At 37.2% G+C, this 21,112-nt stretch overlaps 1 protein-coding gene across 1 annotated transcript in view; it reads right to left on the reverse strand.

Annotated features, from left to right (window-relative positions):
• The window catches only part of LOC145687870 (uncharacterized), a 93,741-nt gene that overhangs the window by 29,044 nt on the left and 43,585 nt on the right, over positions 1-21,112 (reverse strand). The window contains exons 7-10 of the mRNA XM_081761377.1: positions 11,941-12,215; positions 4,039-4,199; positions 2,643-2,905; positions 1,553-1,690 (exon numbers count right to left, since the gene is read on the reverse strand). Of these exons, the coding sequence (XP_081617503.1) occupies positions 1,553-1,690; positions 2,643-2,905; positions 4,039-4,199; positions 11,941-12,215 (837 nt within the window). The remainder of the gene's footprint in view (positions 1-1,552; positions 1,691-2,642; positions 2,906-4,038; positions 4,200-11,940; positions 12,216-21,112) is intronic.

Consider the following 21,112-nt stretch of genomic DNA (forward strand, 5'->3'; position numbering starts at 1 on the left):
AGACATCCGAACCTCTCGGCGCCTAATGCTTATCTCGTTATTGAGACCGACGAGCAATTTGGAAACGATTTGGTAATCCCTTCTTGGAGAGGTCCTTCATCATCCTACCCAGGTAAGTCCAGGTCTCCAGCAAGTACCCATTGGCAGGACCACCTGGTCGATTACAAATAAATGACTGCCCGAACAGAGACGACGAATCGATTACAAATAAATGAACCACGAACAGCGACCCGATCCCCGGGTGGTTACACAACAAATGCAGAACGTGTAAGGGCAATTTCAGCAGCAGTAAATGTAAACCTTCAGGATAGTGGACTTGGAGATCTGTAATGAGTATTTTACACCAGTACAAGTTGCATTCATATAATTTCATATTACACCAGGAACTATCAGTAAATGATTCCCACGCTAGAGTGCAATTTTGTGCATGGTTGGAAGATATGAAAAACACAGCAAAACTTCGTGTCCGCCATATTGTTCACCAATGACGCTAGATTTACGAATACAGGGCACGTATATCCATTATTAGGCTGGGGACAATTCACTATGACAGCGACTACTTCAGCATCAGCATCACTGTTATATGGAATGGTATCCTGGGTGACCATGTTATTGGACCACATTTCCTTCATAGAAATCTTACTGATAATACGTCTGCCGCATTTGTTAGTGAAGTGTTACCACAGTTGTTTCAAGACATTCCTCTCGACATACATATGAGTGTGTGATATCAAACATGATAGCGCTCCCACACATAATACATGCCAAATCAGAGCCCTTTGAAGCGACGTATCCCTGATACACGAACTGGACGTGGACGTCCTATTCACTACCCTCCACCATCTCCTGACCTAACCTCAAATGATTTTTTCCTCTGGGTTTCGTTAAAAATTATGTAATGCTCACAGTACTGACGATCATTGATTATGTGAAGGCTTGTGTTCGAAATGCATGTGTATCGATCAACGTAGAGATGTTGCATGATATGCATGCATCCCTACGCCACCGCTTGAGGAGGAACAGAATGGAAGGGATACTGAGCATCATTTGTGACACGGTAAGCGGTGTAAGTAAATTTGTTTTACATATCCTAGGGTTTTATTTTCGATCATCAGCATGTTATTTGGCTACTCCAAATAGTATATTAGAGTAACTTCCACACATGTAACATGTCTAACATATCTTCATTTCTTATTTCATTTGCAATATTGTTAATGCAAGCATTTGCAGAATTAGAAATATACAATATAAAAAATAGCTACAGAAATCGTATTAAAAGCTTCAAAAATGGTGCTGGCGCCACGTACTGTTGTGTACCACAAAAGAAAAATTTATATTATACATAAAAGTACTTGAAAATTCCGAATATATTTGTTTTAAAGAAACTCCCAAGCATCTGCCTCCATACAACAGTACTGAGAATTAAGGAGGATCATCTAATTATATACATATTACTTGAGGAATTTTCGATGAGACATTCTATTAAAGTGTAAAATGGCATTCCGACAGTGCATAGAAAATTATAAATGAAACAAATAATTGTATTACTTACATAGTCTCTTATACTAAATAAGGTAGGCCACAGTTCGTTTAGCATTCTGGTTTCAACCATGCCACAGCAAAAGGCTGTTGGAGACAGGAGAATGACAGTGTCCATTGTTTTATCGAGGAATGTCAAATACGAACGACTCTAGAAAAGAAACACACAACAATTAACATTTCAACAGAACAAATCGCAAAAAGCATAACAAATTGAATGAGGTACATATTTCCTACTTTGCGAAATATACAATGATATTGGATTCATGGAAAATTACAATTAGCATTTTATATAATTGCGCAACATAGCAAATTATATACAAAATTAAGAGAGCTATTCACTTTTACTGTAAATAGAGAGACAAACTCCATATACTTTGAATTATATATATGATATATACTACCTTTGGCTAGCTGAGGGCTCCGCTCCCAGACCCTCGCGTTTGCTCGGCCTACGGACTCACACATATTAAACGCACAATTCTACCAAATTTCAAGTTTCTTTTCGTATTTTAACTAAGATAATATTTTGTATCCCAAGAAAACGCCTACTTAAAAAACATGGGGATTTCTTCATCCCCCTTTAGATCCCTTAAAAATTAAAAATATTCACTTTTGGCAATTTTCCTGTCGGTTAGTCCCGGAAAGCTACAATCATGATGCCAAATTTAATCATTGTAGGCCTACAGGAAGTGCTCAATAATTTTGGGGGTGTAGAAGATGTTCCATATAAATAACATGGGGAAAGATTTTTCAGTTCACCATAAAACCACTCTAAAGTTGAAAACTTTTATTTTTGGTGATTTACTTAGGTAAAGCTAACGAAAACGTACGAGTAAACCGAATTTCAAGGTTTTTATTCCAATTCCGAGTACCTAAATAATGAGATTATAGATAAAAAAAAGACCCATTTAAATAACATGACGAATTCCTTCATCTCCCCCTTTAGACCCCCTAAAAATAAAAATATTCATTTTTGGCAATTTTTCTGTGGGTTAGTCTCTAAAAGCTACAATCATGAAATATTTCAACTTTCTACATGAACCAGAAGTACTCGTTATTTTATATCAGTAATTTTTGATTAGACTAAAGGTACGCCTTACCTTTAATGCAAGCTCTAACGATTGGAAGAGAACAACGGCTGCTTTTGTATCCTTTAAGAAATCTGGAGACCAATTCGGTCCACTTTCTTCTAGCGCTAGGATGACTTCTTGCATTAACGCTACAGTCAAGACAGCTGGATTTGCTGCACTCTCATTGTGAGATATCTCGGTCTGTCCAGAAGACAATGAAGACAGAATTTCACTTTCCAAAACTGTGGCTACAGTCCTGAAGTAAACCACTGGCGATGATGCTGAACGAGGATCTGGAAGTATAAATGAACTATTACCATAAAGTCAGAATTAGAAAATGCGACAACTTTTAGGCATCCTGTAGAAGTTGACGTATAAGGCAAAGTCGAAACCGTAATCATGATTTAAAAAAAGTATATGCAAATATATAAGGCGTTCCGGATAGTCAGAGCAAACTTCATATCGGATCAATCTTTTTACATACAACAGAAATATGAACAATATTAATATTAATAATAACTAAGTAGTAGAGAAACGTTTTACTGACTTCGCTCTTATCCGGAACGCCTCGCATAAAAAATAATGATAAATAGATCAATAAATTCAAGTATGTACGCAAGTGGTAACAAATAAAAGAAGTTAGCCACAAAGGAAAAAGTAGATTAATGGTAAGCCACGGTGATACTAAGGCCGCATTGGCTCAATGGTAGAGAACACACTTCTGGCGCGTGGCGTATCTGGTTTTATTCCTGATCCAACGAAGTGGGTTTTGTGGTGGTGTTTTTTCTTGGCTTCTCCCGTTTCTTCCCACTTTTGTAATTCCATTATTATGAACCATCATCACGGTCTACCTGTGTCTTAGTGCGTAATCGTGGGACGTAATGGCGTAACGACACATACTCCTTCACTTTAAAAAAACATGATAACACTTCTTGATCCTGACACCACTGTTACAGTAGCGACAATTATCGAAGAAATTAGAAGTGAAACTACAGAGATCATAATTCTGTCCATTATAACATATCAATCTAAAAGCTGAGTGTAACCTTGTGGACATGACACAGTTTGAGGGTTTTAAAAAACAAACATTTGAAGAATATATTTGCAACATGTAAATAGTAACCTGCTACTTGTATTAGATTAATCGCCGTTAAGCATTACATTGTCGTTGATATTAACTACCTGGATTCCATCATATAATTCAGGTTCTGTAAGCCAACAACACAAACAGCGCTCGGGATCATGTAGTAGTTCCAAAATTACGCTTAACGTTCTATTTTAAATAACCCATATGGATGCAAGTATGGGGCCCGTGAAATAGAGGAGAGTGGGTATATTAAGCATGACTACAATATTTGTTAACATCCATCGAAAGTAAGATAAAGGAAATTAAAATGACTTTACTAAAGAAAAGCAGTATATTTACCTCGCCTAAAGTAACAAGAATTAACACGAACAATTATCACAGCACAAGCCAAGATGGCTTCCTTAGCACGACGATGAATGTTTTTGTATTTGCTCTGGAGTAGAAGAAGCAACTTCTCAAATAGAGCACAAGGTTCCTCTGTGGTCCATGTTAGACAATCTCTGCAAAGTAGAATACATAATTAATTGTATTTCAGTTTCAAACACCTTCGTTTATAGTGCATTTCTAAAGCAATGTTTTAACTCGAATGATTTCTCAAGTGAGTAGAAGTAAATATCTCTGAGTATCCTAAAAACATCCTTAAGATAAACAACGTCACAAGTAAATGCTACAACAAATTACAGCAGACTCCCAAGTATCCGGCCTAATGTGGCAGAAGGGTAGGCCGGATAACAAAAGCCGGAGTTCTATGAACTCATTTGTTTGCCCCACCAATACCAGAAGACGAAGGTTTTATACCAAAACCCACTGTTATAATACAGTACGTATTTTCTCACTTCTTATTTGGCTCTGTGTTGGTGGTTTATTAATGTTTATTTACTGCACTTGCAAGTTTCGAGAATTCATTAGAGAAAGGTAAAGTTAGAGTATTAGAGAAAAAGAACACGTACAATACATGTAAACTGTTCACATTTTGACATACATTCTGTAATGCTTTAACTTAAATGCGGGAAACAAACAAAACATTAACGTAAATCATAGGCCTAATTCTTAAGAAAATTGACTCAAACTGATTTTACAGCACACGGATATGAAAAGGTAGTCCTAAGATTAAGAGTAAAAACTTAGGTTTTAGTTTTTGAGAAAGTCCTTAATAGATAACTGCTTCTGCATTTTAGCTCTCTTCTGCGACGCGATGTCCCTCCACTTACGCAAACAGATGATATCAACTGACGTACCGCGGCAATTGCACTGTACTGAGGTGCGTTACACACTGACGAAACAATGAACAAGGAGCAGAACGCTGCTCTTTTCCTGTCACAACTTGTATTTTGCACACAACACGTAGGAGGATCGTAGCAGACGCCCGCTTCCAATGGCTTGGCAATGCTGCCAATGCAACGTCTTCTCTTTCTCATTTAACTACGGTAAAAGAAAACTAGGCCGGATAGTTGCAAGCCTGATACTCAGGGATCTACTGTACTTTATATGAAGGTTTATTAGAATGCTTGGATTAGCTTACTTTTCTGTATGTTTGTTAAAGACAATTCTTGGAACTTAAATTTCACGCATTGGATACTAACAAGTAAGGTTTCCCAGGTGATACACGCCGATTTTAATCAAACTGCAACAAGCCCCGTTGTGGGGATAAATAGGCCCTTTGCGGGATACTAAACAACATGTTGAATACAATTGAACAGGTTAACAAAAATAGACAATTTATAGCCACATGCATATGAGCATGCATTTAAACCAAAACACGTGAATATGTTACACAAGCACTATTTTCGGTAATATGCTGTATGTTGAACTATAGCCGGCTGCTATTTAACAGAATGTAGCGCAATGTCGAATATTGTATGGAACGAATATAAACAATTGTAGTAAATATTCGTCATACAAATTATTCTTATTGAAATGGGACATGAGCCTAATAGAATTTCCTTGACATAAGCAGTATTGACATAAGCATTTCCTTGACATGTATTTGTTTCGAAATATACAAATGTAAACAGTATAAAGTATGGCACGTCAAATGAAAAGTCCTACAACTAACTAACAAAACAGTACATAAATACCGCTCTTGGCCATTCAAATGCGTTTGAATTTACCACATGTCAATATTGGAAACCATTCCTCTGTTGTATTAATACATAGAACTAAACGTAGTATTCAGCATACAAACTTCTAGAAAACAGTTCTGATGTCATCGACAAAGAACTGGGCATAACTAAAGCCGAAGAACATAACCAGTGATGCAATTCAAAATTCAATAGGTGTGTTGGCAATATGTTGCGTGCAACACGTCTGTTGCGTAGTATCATTATGTACATCTTGCACATTAAAATTTTGCATGCCAGTGCGGATACTGAAAAGTAAATAGCTATGTTGAAACAATAACAAGGACAATACGAAACAAAATGCTCTCTCTATATAAGGAAAACGGACATTAACTTGTCAGTTATAAATGACATCTCCTTATTTGTTATCCAACCTATTCATTGTATGTATTGCAGAAGTGGAACCTCACAAAAAAAAAAAAAAAAAAAAAAAAAAAAAAAAAAAAAAATCCTCCAAACACAAATATTTTAGACACCAAGAACACCTGACAACGGATGGTTGTCTACAGGTATCGCACAACAACGAATGCAATTGCTGAAAACCGAAAACTACTGGGTTGGTGAAATGTATCGGTCTTTCCGAAACATAGCCGCAGCGGAACCATGCATAGGTGAACAGAGGTGTATATCTTGGAGAAGATAACTGATTATGTACTAATGATTGAAGTTTGATGATATTGTCTCTTGTATGGAAATTGATATTTAGTTGTTGAAGAGTAACTACATCGGATATTTTACGCACATAACTCTTCCACATTCTAAAACCATAAACATCCAGTGGTTGGATGTTTATGCTTAGGTATGGTCATAGCTGTACATTGTTTGATTGGATTTGTGATAGCTGCCAAATCATCTTTATCATGCCCAGTCCAGGAATCTACTAATAGCACGGTCCGGGCACCAACTTGTGGAAGGTACGCAGACTAAAAACATAATTTGATTTTTTTTTTTTTTTTTTTTTGGTTACTTTGCCGGATGTCGATGCATAAATCAACAAGTTTTCTGGTCGAAGCATTGTCTGTTGTACCCGTGGCCCGAACTTTCCGTGAGGTTCTTTTAAGACGATGAGCATAGGCGACAGTAGCTTTCCATTGGCAGATACGATTGGCTGTATCGTGTAACTGTGTGTCGTCGCAGACAGACTGCACATTTGCGTAGACCTGTTTCTCTCCACGCACTGCCAGACATCTACCCGAGTGAAATTCCAAACTGAATCCACTCTGATCTGTATTATACACATTCTCCGCGCCATGAGAATTTATACATAAGCGAACACTTTGCATGAACCTATTAGCATCATCATGTATATCTTTGGATTGTTCTGCGTTATTGTACGTGACATATTTTGTAATTTTCCGTGACACGATGTGATGACGCCTTTTAAACTGCCATAGTCATTTCTTTGACGCTTTAAACCCGTCGAATCCCACAGTTTGACTAGCTTCTATAGCCCAACGTCGTAAGTCTGTGTCATGAATTATAAGGTTTTCGCATTTAGCAGTATGAAATTTCTCATATACGATTGCTTCAATATGCGTCCCTTTTTCATAATTTGTTCCACCGTCATGCAACTGTCTTTCCCATTTATAGAGGTCATTCCTACTTTTGACGAACTTGAACCTATGTTTCACAGTTTCAAACGACAGACGCCTCTTCTTCCCATTTTTCCAAAACTGCACTGCTTTCACTTTATATTCTGTGTCTACAGCTTCGCTGGTACTCCTTTTCTCCGCAATACCGACGTTGTATTGTGATAATCCTTCGTCTTCGTTGCTTTCTGTGTCACCTTCACTCGCGAGTGAAGACGCGATGTCATGTGCGTCATTATCACTAAATACCAAATCATCTTTAGCGTCCACTTCGGTATTACAACCTTTCCTGAAACTTTCCAGGACATCAACAAGTATATCCTTTATTTCCATTTCATATTCGGTACAGTGTTCACACGTTTTATTTCTTTGTATGCGTCCATTAACATATCCAGCACATTGTGTGGATTTACGTATGTCATTTTCACAACACTGCAAACAATAGCATACCACATACACACACTCATGCTGACTACTTCACAACACACGGGTTCATGTGTTCAGGACTTCTACCGGTATCTTTGCATGGCATATATACACAAACACACGTATATCCACGTACAGGATGCACAAACGTTGTCCACCAACCGGTCATCTATTAGTTTCAAAACACAACTGTGCCCCTACTTCCACACTGTACAGCTTCCGTGTTTGACGTAGACATACACTACCAGGTAAAATATCCAGTTTTCGCCGCATTTCTGGTTCTGCTTCTTTACACTACAATGTCCTTGAGCGAATGTGTCTCCAACTTTCTGGCGTGTCTGCAACCAGTTCTACAACACTGATTGACAGGTTGCCTCTCATACAGGCGTTCACATCTTCATATTCCCATTTCTCCAATCTTTCGACATTGAGATAATGATGCATCTATTTACGTTTTTTGTCTCATTTTGCGAAAACGAAAACACGCGTATCACTTATTGTTTGTCATTCTTTATTCTTACCTACGTTATTTGGATTCTGCGTAATAGATAGAGCTTTGTGACTGCTTTTCATTCCTAATTGGTCCATTTGCGGATGTTGTGTGTTATCCCCGTGGAAGCGCTATGTGTTATTGACATGCTTATCGTGTCATGACAACTTGCTCCTTTACAACGTTTGGCTATCTCTTCTCGTTTTCGCGCCATTACCTAAAGTATGCTTTGTTGTCCCAATTTGGCAGCCCTATTATACCGCCTAAATATGCATATGGGCCGCTATAAAAAAAATACGTGTCGCTTATTTTTTGCTGTTCTACAAACCTGTGAAGTTTGATTAAAATCGGCGTGTATCACCTGGGAAACCTTACTTGTAAGAAAGATTTAAGTAAGTTCTAAAAATTTACACATGAAAGATCACAACACAATATTTTCACATAATTGGCGCTCTAGCTTATTGCTTTACTGTAAAATTAATGAAGTTATTATAAATGTATTTAGATTGTGTAGGCGGCGTCAGTTAAGTAAAAGCAATACTTCGATAGAAAACAGAATAGTTCAGTATTGGTTCAGGTAACGCCTCTAAATAAAATCACACATTGAAATCATGTAGTATTTTCAAGCTAAGATTAAATAATTGATTACAGGATATTATTGAATACAGACTGAAAAAGTAAATAATAGCTGGTATATACAGTTTCAGAGTTACAGGATAGGCAAATACGATCCAAAACTATTAACCACTGTGCTGAGGTTATAATGTTATCCTCTTAAACTTGTAATCTGCTCTATCCAAAAATGTATGATTCAGAATCTTTCACTGGCGGAGCAAGGCATTCCCAGACATTCAGTTAGAATAAGTGGGTTATATTCAAGACGTATGGAACAACGTCTTAGCAAGTAACAAAAATTCGTTAACAGAACATTGATATCTTGAACAGAATCAGAATGGCAAAGGCTTTTGTGTGTGTTGTGTGTGCATAACTACAGAAAGGAACGATTGTAGCACATAAAATAAAATTAATGGCTCATGAATTTAGCCCTGTGGGCTAAAAAGGGCAGCTATTTATGATATTTAATGATTTGGAAAGAATTAGGGCAATGGCGATGTGCGAGAAAATGGGACTATCCCCCGAAAAAAATCTTCCATCACAAACTCACTTGGCCTGGGATTGAAAGTGGGACCCCTTACAGTAAAGGTGAAAGCTCTACCACTGACTCATCACGCACTCCTTTTTCCTTCTCCGCAGCGGTTATGTAACACAAAGTTGAAAAGGATGTGTTCAGGAGGTAAACATCTTGAAACCGTGGGTAAATGGACTCCCGTGACGGATAATGGCAAAGGCGACAATACTACAGAAGTTGATGACATGTAGCCCACAAAGGAACACAACATGGACTGTTATTCTCCGGACTACCGTAGTGTTAGATTAAGGGCCAGACTCTGGTGATTTTGCAGGTCAAGGTAAGGGTACTCTTAGATTAATCCAACTCCTCCTAAATTGTTCGTTTAGAAACTGCCGAAGCCTAAGGTCAAAATGTGGTGGTGCTCCATGTGATGATGTCTAAAGTAGCATTTTCAGATGATTGTCGCCATTTATTGTACCCGAAAAGAAAGAAAACAAAAATTATTTGTACAACATACACTAAAATCATGGACCAAATACTAACTTTAAGACGGACTTGTGGATTTTCAACTCTCCAAATGTGACAATTGTGCCCGTTTACTTTTTCCAAAATATAAAACGTAGCCTCATCTAACAGAAACCGAGAGAGATCACATTATCTGGTAAATGGGAAACCATTGATGCATAAAATTCCATTCTCATAGCACATTCTTTAGATCGTGTACAAATTCTAACTTGTAGGGCCGGGCATCCACCTTTCTGCGTATGATCTTGTACAATCCGCGGCAAAAAACCTGCAACATGAGGATGTGAGTTTATTGTGAAACTACGCCTAACAGCACAAGGAATGAACATAACGTCTAAGTGGAACGAATCACGCCAGGATAAACCTCGGCCTCCTCCCGTGCACACTTATTTTGGAGCAAACGACTTCGTCATTTCACAATAAACTTATATGCTCATGTTGCAGGTTTTTTTGCCGCGGATTGTACAACATTGACCTCAGCTTTTCCAGTTCCAAGGGTCTTCGTTTAAACGGTTTCACTAGACTTCGTTCCACATTCTCTTGCACTGTCTGAATCATCCTTACTCCTTCCTGACCCTTCACTGCGTGCCAAAGTTTAACACAATTTCCATAAACTGAATTTCTTATACCATCTGTTGACAGTTGTCTCTGCTAAGGGTGATTTTCCATACGTTGTTTCTCTCTCCGTACCAAAACACACGATTTTGAACTCTAAAAACCGTAGCACACTGTGCCTTTTAACTGTGGACGCCATTATGAGACACGTGATCGTTAATTCAAGCGTTAACGAGTAGTGTGTCCAGGACAAGGCTTCAAAACGTTCCTTCTTCTTACCCCAAAAATTTGTATTCACAAACGTGAGTTTTAGTTCCCTCTACAATTGTATGTACTCCCTGTATTCATCTTAACAAGGTCTGTATTTCTAGGTTCAATATATTCATCCTGAGGCTTGTTTACGAACCTATTGTAGGAAACCACGAGCTTACAATGGAGAATTTGGCTTCAAATGGAAAACCTGTATTCTGTGTACTGCCAACACGAACTCTATCGAAAAGTTTGCTTTCTTTTTAACTACAACCAGCTATGATTAAAAATGTTTTCATTCCAAGACACTAAGGGTTTTATGCAGAGTTATTGTGACGCATGATTAGTGCCATACTATAGAGTTGAGTTGATTTTGAGTTTAACGTCCCGTTCAGCAGCGAGGCTATATGAGACGTGGACCTACTGATTAACGTGGAATCCGAACCACATGAGCTCTCGCCGGCAATCGAACCCGGGTCTCCCACGCCAAAGGCGCGTACGCTAACCGCTTAGCCACGGAGGAGCACAAGCCATACTAAAGAGTATGACTCACATATGTTTCCTGCAAGTAGTCAGGCTTTTAGTATGACGCTAATCATGCGTCAAAACGACTCTGTATACGGCGGTAAAAATCCAGATTCGCTCACAATAGTGTCTTGATAATCTCATGTTCAGTATTATCCGAGCCAACCAAGTCAGTCACACAGAGAGTGTGTTCTAACAAATATGCACGTAGTACAGTGATTCAAACACAATTCCTACACAAAACAGAGAGAGCATTCGAAGAACAGACCGAGGTAAACCATAAAAAACATTCATCCAAAATATGGTGTGGGTCAATTTCAAACTAGTTTCAATAACATTGGGATTTTTTTTTAACAGTATAATAGTGTAATGCATATATTATGTGCCAAGTTGGTTTATACATTTAAAATAGTATACATTAAGGAAACTGGTAGTGTAACGGTATGATGTGTTCACTTTGTAATGATAAGTTATTTTAAAGCTAATTCACTGTACTTAAATTTTATTCGTAAAAATCGAATACGCCTCCTTTTCCGCACTATGAGACATAGCACGAATTGTCGAGACACAACTGTATTCAAAATTAAATAATTCTTCGTTATTCAAAGAAAAAAGCAAATATGTACTCACTCTCTCCATGTTGACAAGTAAAGCAGGCAGAGCTCTGACAAGAATACCACCATTCGGTTCCTCGTATCATAATCTTCATGAAGCTCAGCACAAAGCGAATCGAATGCGTGGGTGTACAAAAACGCTCGCTGCTCTTTGGTGAACTCACACGATGGATGCTTAAGAATAATTGTGTAAAACTCTTTCCACGCTGCTAAAAAGAACGGGCCTACTTTCTCCGCATCCTCCTCTTTTGCGCCCTCTGTTGAAGGCAGGACGCGACTGCTTGCTGCCAGCTGGAAACAAACATTTCTTTTCATTAAACATCAGTATTATTTAGTACAGGGAACAGATTACAAAACTTTACAAATATAATTCCAACTGAACTATGTAAAAAAAAGTACACAAAGTTTTCGTTTTGCAAGAGAAAAAGTTATGTAGGAGATCCTAAGCCTTTCACGTAACAAATCAAAGACCAGACCTTTTTTTCTTTCTCGTTTTGTTTTGTTTAAGATGAAACTTATTTAAAGAAGGTTGAAATGATGCACATTTTGTAAGAGTACAAATTTCAAAGTGTTGTGGCACGTCCTCAAACTTGGACACTTGAGTTTACATTACATCGTATGTTCTTCGAGCCCGATTGGACAGGACGATGATTTAGAAATAATAATAATAAAATAAAATTTTTATAAAACTGAGTTGTCAAGGGGCTTACACGCTTCATAGCTTCTACAAACCGAAAAAGTTATTTTTGGATGTCTGATCGTATGTTCGTTTCGATGTAACTCCTTACAGAGCACACCAGACCTTTTTTTTTAATATATATATATATATATATATATATATATATATATATATATATATATATATATATATATATATATATATATAAAGATTTTCATAAGATTTGCCAGAGAAGGGTTTCGAATTTTCTTCCTATCCCCAAAAATGAGACTACTAACGGATGAAAATAAAAATTCTCAAAAAACGATCCTAAAGATTTTGTTGTTTATATTTCAAAAATCAATTTTTCATTTACAATCCTACAATATATCTTTGAGTTTAACCTCCCACGATTATGTCTGTTAGGCTAAGGGAGATGATGATTAAATCAAGTGAATGATGATAGAATTGGTGAAACGGGAAAGTGGGAGGAAGCTGGAGTACCTCGAGAAAACCCACGGGCACGATATTGTCCACCACAAACTTACTTGGCTGGGGATCAAACCAGGGACACCACGTACCAGATGCAAACGCTCTACCACTAAGCCACCGTGCCCCCCGATCCTAGAATATAGTACAGGTCATTTGGGGCTGGACAGAAGCGTTTGAGATGTCGTACAGGCAAAGATGTCATTCTGTAAGCTCTGAGTTTTCTGCGGCAGTGTTACCATCGTGATGAAAATTTCGGTGAAGCAGTGGAGATAAAAGAATAGAGACCTTAGAAAGAAGTGCCTGTTGGTGCTGGTATATTTAAATTAAATTAAATATGTAAAGATTAGCTACTATACGACTGAATAGCTGTTAAGCCTAAGATCATTAGCGTTAGGCCTAAGTTTGATAAGGCATTAACCACAGGTATATTCCCACACAGGAATTGCATATTTTATTATACATTTGAATTTCATGCCACATACATATATAGACAAAATTTAATTACTATATTTTAACAACGCGTAATATAAATCAGATGTCACTTGTGTCCTTTGACAAGTTAATCCATAACTTCTATCCACGTACATCACAGAATATTGCTCAATCAAATAACTAATACCACATTCGGACCGTGTACGAGTTATGACACTTTTCGCCAGTTACTTATACTATCAGTTAGCAGGCGTAGTGGGTACAGTACAGGAATTTATGAAAAAAAGTTTTATTTTGGGGGGGGGGAATATTATTCTATTATGCATTGGGAATGTAAAGAGAAATCCAGAACCGAATCCAAGGATGGAAAAGAGGTTGGCAATACTGATAACCTGGTGGTATTGAACAGTATGTGAAACGATTTCCCCCTGTCAATATACGCATCGTTCAAAATTCAACAATATTTACCAATAAGTTTAAAAGTTATAAGATAAATGGTCCATCCTATATATACACAAAGCCTGTACTAATTCAAGTACATTGTTTCTGTGGCTACGGTACATAAAAATGAAGCCTTTGTGTTATGAACAGGGTGGAAAAAAATCATGATTTTTAAAAAAAAAAATCATTTTTGTTGATTTTTTTGATTTAAATCGATTTTTTTGATTTAAATCAAATCTTCCTCCTCGTAAATTACAAGTCGCGAACTGAAGAGAAAGCATTAGGAATTAGTATTAAATGCTAATTATGCCATTTAAGTGAAAGTAGTAGGGTTGAATTTTGAATTAATCCCCAACTGTTAACCTATATCAATCCCACACAATGTTTCTTAACCCTTTTAAATTATGGCTTTTTTAAAAAGGAAAAGTATAGACTTTCAGTCAAGCAGCTACATCATCATCCCTATTTATCCTAGGATCATGGTTCATGCCTCATTCTCTTCAGAATAGAACAGCCTTTGAAACGGTAACATTCACATTTCCCTATTATGTTTCTGAAGCGGAAAATTTTGGGAGAAAATGGGATTTTTCTGATTTTTTTTTCAAATTATGATCCACTCTGGACTCCCCTGTGTTAACGCACAGATCTCAAAATCAACTGGGAAATACCAAGGGGTGTACTAAGTGTGTGTATAAAATTTCAAGTTATCTTGAATAGTAAGGGCGGGGAAAATATTTAACAATGAGCTAAAAACATCCCCACAATGCACCAGATAACCCGCATGTAATATAAAAATTTACTCAGACATCTCTATTTATCCTAGGGTCGTGATTTGTACATTATTCTCTTCAGAATAAAAAAGATTTTCAATCGTACCATTCAAATGTCTCCATCGTGTATCTGGGGCGAAAAAATCACGAAAAAAGGGATTTTCTGTTAAAAATATCCGTTTTTACTTTTTACCCCTCTGGACCAAGCCCCTGTTTTAAGATGGAGATCTGAAACACTGAAAAATACTAAGGGTGCATTGAATAAATGTGCAACATTTCAATCTTCTAGGTGCAAAAGTAAGCCCGTGAAAAATAATACTCCCCAAATACTCCAGATTCCCGTATAAAAGAGGATCTCAGGTAAAAGTTTCCTGAAACATCCCTATTTATCCTAGGAGCATAGTACGTACATCATTCTCTTCAGAATAGAACAGCCTTTCAAACGGTACCATTCATATGTCTTCATCTGAATCGCAAAAAAGCTATTTTGTTAAAAATATCCTTTCTTTACATTCTCCCCTCTGGACACCCTTGTTTTCACGCAGAGATCTGAAAAGATCTGAAAAATACTAAGGGGTGCAGTAAACGAGTGTGCAAAATTTCAGTCTTTTGAATGCAAATTGTAAGCCTGCCAAAAAATAAGAATAATAGGCATAACAAAAAATATCTTTTTAAATTTATTATGTCATCACACACTATGACTCGACGCAAAAAGGGGTGAAAGCATATGTAACATGTTCTACAATGCCTTCAATCTTGAAAAACAAAACAAAGTAAAAAGGTTTATTGGTACTTTTTTAATCGAATAATGAAGATTCGATTTTTACTAGAATAAAAATAGGTAATATAATTTAAAAGGATAAGCATTAAGGAAAAAGTATACCAACGTTTATGAAAATGTCACTTTTTTTCACAAAAGTTACTGATATTTTTAAAAAATGGAACTAGCTTGAGGCACGAAATACATAAATTTCCCCTAAAGTTGTAAATCTTTTTTTTAAAAAAGGAGAAGGGATGGGACCCCTCTAAATACGCCCTATTATCTGGGAACAAGCAAGCAGACGCGTACGTGAAAGAATTTCCCTGGTGATTTCCCCGTTGCAATAGTTAACTATTTAAAAACCCAAACTCATTGTTACGAAGAGAAGAAAGCAGGATTGCTCCGTTACCCGTTCAAAACGGGATTTTCCCTAATCATCCTGTGCATGACACTTGTTTTCATACTATACTGTACATTTGAATCTCATTGTATTATGATTATTAACTTCTATAACCGAAATAACAGAACAGAAACGGGATTTTATTTATTTTCACTTTAAATTATTTTATTTCGGAATTTGATTTAAATCAACGATTTTTATTTAAAAAATCAAGTGATTTAAATCTTGATTTAAATCGTGATTTAAATCAGACTGATTTAAATCAATCCACCCTGGTTATGAACAAAGAGACAGACCTCAGAACACGCTAAAATTCTTTTTTTAATGTTGGCCGCGTATATGTGCATCTATCTGAAGCAGACTAGATGCAACCAACTGATTATTTTCTTTTAGTGCGTTTTTTTCTCTCTTTCTCATTCCCCTTTTCAATTAACAGCAACGCTTAATCAATAACGTAACAGACACACTGTATTGACGTAATCAATGTGCTCACTAACGGAAAACAGCGTCTACAGAAGAAACGATGAACTATTCTGTACATAATGCGCTTTTTATGTTATTCAAGTAAATGTAGAAGTGATTCCCTCGGTAATTTGACAAACTCATTTTTCAACCTTACAAGAATTAAAAAAAGGCATATGAAACCAAGAACATAGACTTTTATACATAAACTAGCCTTTGGCTAGCAGGGGGCTCTGCTCCCAGAACCCCTGGTTTGCACGGCCTACGGCCTTACATTTCTTATAAATCGGCATTTGAATCAACATTGAATTTCGTGAACTTGCTCTTCATATTTTCTAAATTTGCCCATCCGGGGGTTTCGCTCCCACCAGGGCAGTCCCGTGGAAAATTGCGCCCGGGGCGAGAGTATATGACGGCGCCCCCATACATATATTCCAAGCAATTTTTCCTATCTTTTTCTCTCTCGAAGTTTTCACGTCCCTTACTTCGGCGCCCGGGGTCGTCGCCCCCCTCGCCCCCCCTAACGGCACGGCCCTGGCTCACACACACAGTCTTTACTCGGGCTACGGCCTCGCATCTCTTGAACCCACAATTCTATCGTTTCTTTTCCTATTTCAACTGTCTAAAAGATAAGATTTTGAATCCAAAAAACGCCCATTTAAATAGCATGGGTAGAGGTCTGCGCGGATACAAAATATCGCATCCGCAGCATCTCTATCCGCATCCGCATCTGCATCCGCAAATAATGAGGTAGCAAATATATACAACTTACATATTCTACAATACACGTAGTTTTCTGAATTAAACGAAACAATACATTATACAGTGAAACCTCTCAATAGCGGACACCAATGGGACATGAAGTTTTGTCCGTTACTGAGAGGTGTACGTTATAGAGAGGTTACAGAAATTTAATTTCTCATAAAGGTAATTGTGTGCAGTAATATACAGTAAATACATTATGTATGGGCGTAAATACTTAAAATCATATAAAAATAGTCCTATTTAGTACACATTTGAATTACTGGGCGGGATGAAGGAGAAATTCATTTCTATGAAATCATAGCCTATTATTGCCGGGCATGTTTAACGAAAAAGGCATGCTTTTTCCTCTACAACGGTAATAAAACTCATTAGCAAGTGTCCTCTAAAAATCCTCAGTACGATTGCAGAAGAAACATGTGTGTGTGTGTGTGTACTGGCGCGGCATCTTCGTTGACAGAATGGATGAAAAGGCAAGCTATTGGGGGTGCATATATTTAGTGACCCAGGCCCAATCAATAAGAAAGTTCAGCTGTTCTGTTTGATTTTTCACCAGATCTGGACTTATGAGAAATACACTTATGGGGAAAAGACTTTTTTGTATACTGTAATATATCGCAGAACCGAGAACAACTCCTGTCCGTTATGAAGAGGTTATTCAAACGTTTGGGGGGAAAAGGACTGTCCGCGTCCGTATCTGAGAGTGTCCGTAAAAGGGAGGGTTTTGTTCCGTAAGAGAACATATATTTTTGCCGGGACAAAAAAATCTGTTCGTATTATAGAGGTGTCCGTTAAGGGAGGTTTCACTGTATCAGTTTCCTCGTGATCAAATACCAACTACGATAAATAAAATGCAATATAAACCGTGCAGATACAAATTAGAAATTAATGAACGATTTATGTACTTACCCAAGATCTTCAAATAAAGATATCTGACCAGAATAATGCCGCGTAGGTAATAGCCCCTCAATCGACTAATTTTAGAGCACGTCACTGAGTTTTTAAACTTCATCATTACTCAAAAAAAGGGGCATTTGTTCTAAACACAAAGGCGAAATAGAAATAATCGTTATTAAGAAATAAAAATTAATCACAGGACCGCAAACACATCCACATATCCCGAACTGACACTAGCACCAGCAATTGCACTAAATTTAAAAAAATAAGCGACGTAACTAACAACGCAATACAATGCATGCTTTCACGACCAAGCTTCTTCGTGGCTAAGCAGTTAGCGTACGCGCCTTTGGCGTGGGAGACCTGGGTTGAATTCCCGGCGGGAGCTCATGTGGTTTGGATTCCACGTTCATCAGTAGGTCCACGTCTCACATAGCCTCGCTGCTGAACGGGACGTTAAACTCAAAATCAACTCAAGCTTTCACAACCACGCTTTTACTGAAACTAGAAGTGAAAATAACTTCGAATACAAATAGGAAATCTATACCGTTAATTTCGGGAAGAGGCAATAGAGGAAGTTTAGAATTTACTGCTTTTCTTTGCAGCTCCCACTCATTGTTGGACACATTTAGGGTAGGGGAAACAACGCATTGGTTGTTCTTTTTTTCTTTACCAGAAGCCCAGAACATACATACATATACACACACACACAAGAAGAGAGAAACAATTGCTATTGTAAAACTCCAATCCCTCGGAATGTTCATTACGGTCCGTGGCACCTCTCCGAAGAGAGAAATCTGTGGGGTCGCAAATGTGCATTCAATATCTGCTATACTTCAAAGGAAACAGTGAAGATGATTTTTTTTTTTAAGAGAGAGGGAGAGAAAAAGATGAGCGTATGATGTGATTTGCTTACTATTTCGGTGACCTACGCGCTTCTCCAGTTTGCCACAAAAGGCAAAGATAATTCTGCTGACTAGTTTTCAGTTTATGGAAGGGGATGCGGTGTTTTAAATTAGGGTTTTGGTTCCTGACCTCTCAGGCTAGAAAAACTTTATTTGAAAACATTTCGTCCTGTTCAAGGCGAATGGTCTGAAAATTTTCAGCTTTGTCTGAGGGGCTTTGGCGGCAATTATTTTTCTTTTTTTACAGCAAATAGCGGTACCTGAGGAGTAGCGATGGGGCCTGTCATTTCTTTCTGTTTAGGTCAGAGATGTCATTCACCTACAAAACGGCTGCTAAAAATATTGAAAACAGCAATAAAAAGAAAACTCTCTCGTGTCTTTTTTTTTTTTTTTTTTTTTTTTTGTCCTTTGGCTGTCACTGAGTCACAAGCTTCAAATACACTTGTATTTTGATTTTAGTATTTTTCGACTGGTTTTAAAACTTTTAATTCAAAACGAACGTTTCTAGTGCTCTTTCCACCATAATCAGAAAATTCCAGCATTTTTTTAGGTAGAAAAAATGTAGGAAACATTATCCGCAACTTTATCCGCTATCCGCACAGAAAAGATATATATCTGCAAATACCCATTTTGATGCGGATATCCGCATCCGCGCGACCTCTAAGCATGGGAATTTCTTTATCCCCCTTTAGAACCCCTAAAAATTAAAAATATTCACTTTTGGCAATTTTCCTGTCGGTTAGTTCCCGAAAGCTACAATCATGCCAAATTTAATCATTGCAGCCCTACAGGAAGTGCTCAATAATTTATGTCAGCTCATGTAGTTTTATATATAGTTATTATATGAATAATAATACTACATTTATGCATTTAGGCCACGGAGTAGTTATAAAGTCAATTGAGAAAACCAGTATTTATATGCGAGTATCTTTTTAAAGTTAGATGGGAGTCTAGAAATTAGTGCTTGAAACTGCTACACAAATTGGATAAATTTCTAGCCACCAATGGATGGTTTCACAGCCTCTGTCAACGGTACATCATTGTGTTTCGTGTCGTCAGTGGAGAATCACGAGATGCAAATGAAGTTACATATCAGGAGTAGAAAGCATTTCGTCAATTGTAGACGATTATTCACCAAAATACATTTCATAATATGGACGGAATTAGTGCTCTTCCAACGAGATTGTTAACATTTAATCTAGATCAATGTAAAGGAAACTACTTAGCAAAGAAAGAAACCACCACTCACATTCGTAGTGGTCTACCTACTGTACATGTTGCCAATCCTTATCAAATATAAAGTATTTATAAATAATAATAATAATAATAAAAGGTATGCATTCATTGCAAATCTGGAGCGAAGTGATCGACCTTTATTGGTTATTCATAGAATTATTTAGTGCACCAATTGTTTCTGTGAACTAACACGGTACTGTTCTGTGAACTAATATACTAAAAAATACAAGTATATTAAGGAGGCATCTATGTCACACTGCTGCAATATACATATCTTAGAAAAAACACTTTTAAGAATTTATCTACAATAATAATATGAAAACAGTTGCCAGCAAAAGTGCATATTTTATCCCCAACATTCTCTCTGTTAGAGATTCTAAAACAATCACCTTCGAAAAAAAAAAAAAAGTATCAAACAGTAGCTTAATTTATGTTTGATAGCTTCTCAAAAAGATTGGACTGACCAATTAGTCTGTTTGCGCAGTTTTCATTTATTGAACAGAATCACAAGCTGCTTCCATTAAGCTCTAACTTGATCCTCATTCTCGCCTACCGCTTTAGCCTTGAAGTTTGCAGATTCAGTGGAACCTTCCAGTGAGGAAGCCTAAAAGACGTCTGTATCTGATTTGCTTTGATTTTAGTGTAAGTTCTGAAAATATACCCAGCATATGCTGTAGATGTTCTTCGTAATCCTGCGTTTAAAAATCGGGGGTCGTCTTGGATACAGAAATATGGGTAATTGAAAAGAACAATACTTTTTATATCGGAAATTTCTCGCGTAAGTATGAATTTACTATGTCGAATTTACGTATCTCGAGGAACTTCTGTACTACGTTTTCAGAAGAGTTACTGCTGACACTCAAGTTTTTACTAAAACATTATTATTGTCACTGAATATTATTCTAATAGCTCTACAAACAATTCGTTGAAACCAGAAAATCCACTGACTGCTGATTTCCTTCTTTTTTCTTTC

The sequence above is a fragment of the Thermobia domestica genome, chromosome 6 (assembly GCF_964235325.1).
Source record: "Thermobia domestica chromosome 6, izTheDome1.hap1.1, whole genome shotgun sequence".
NCBI classification, from domain to species: Eukaryota; Metazoa; Arthropoda; class Insecta; order Zygentoma; family Lepismatidae; genus Thermobia; species Thermobia domestica.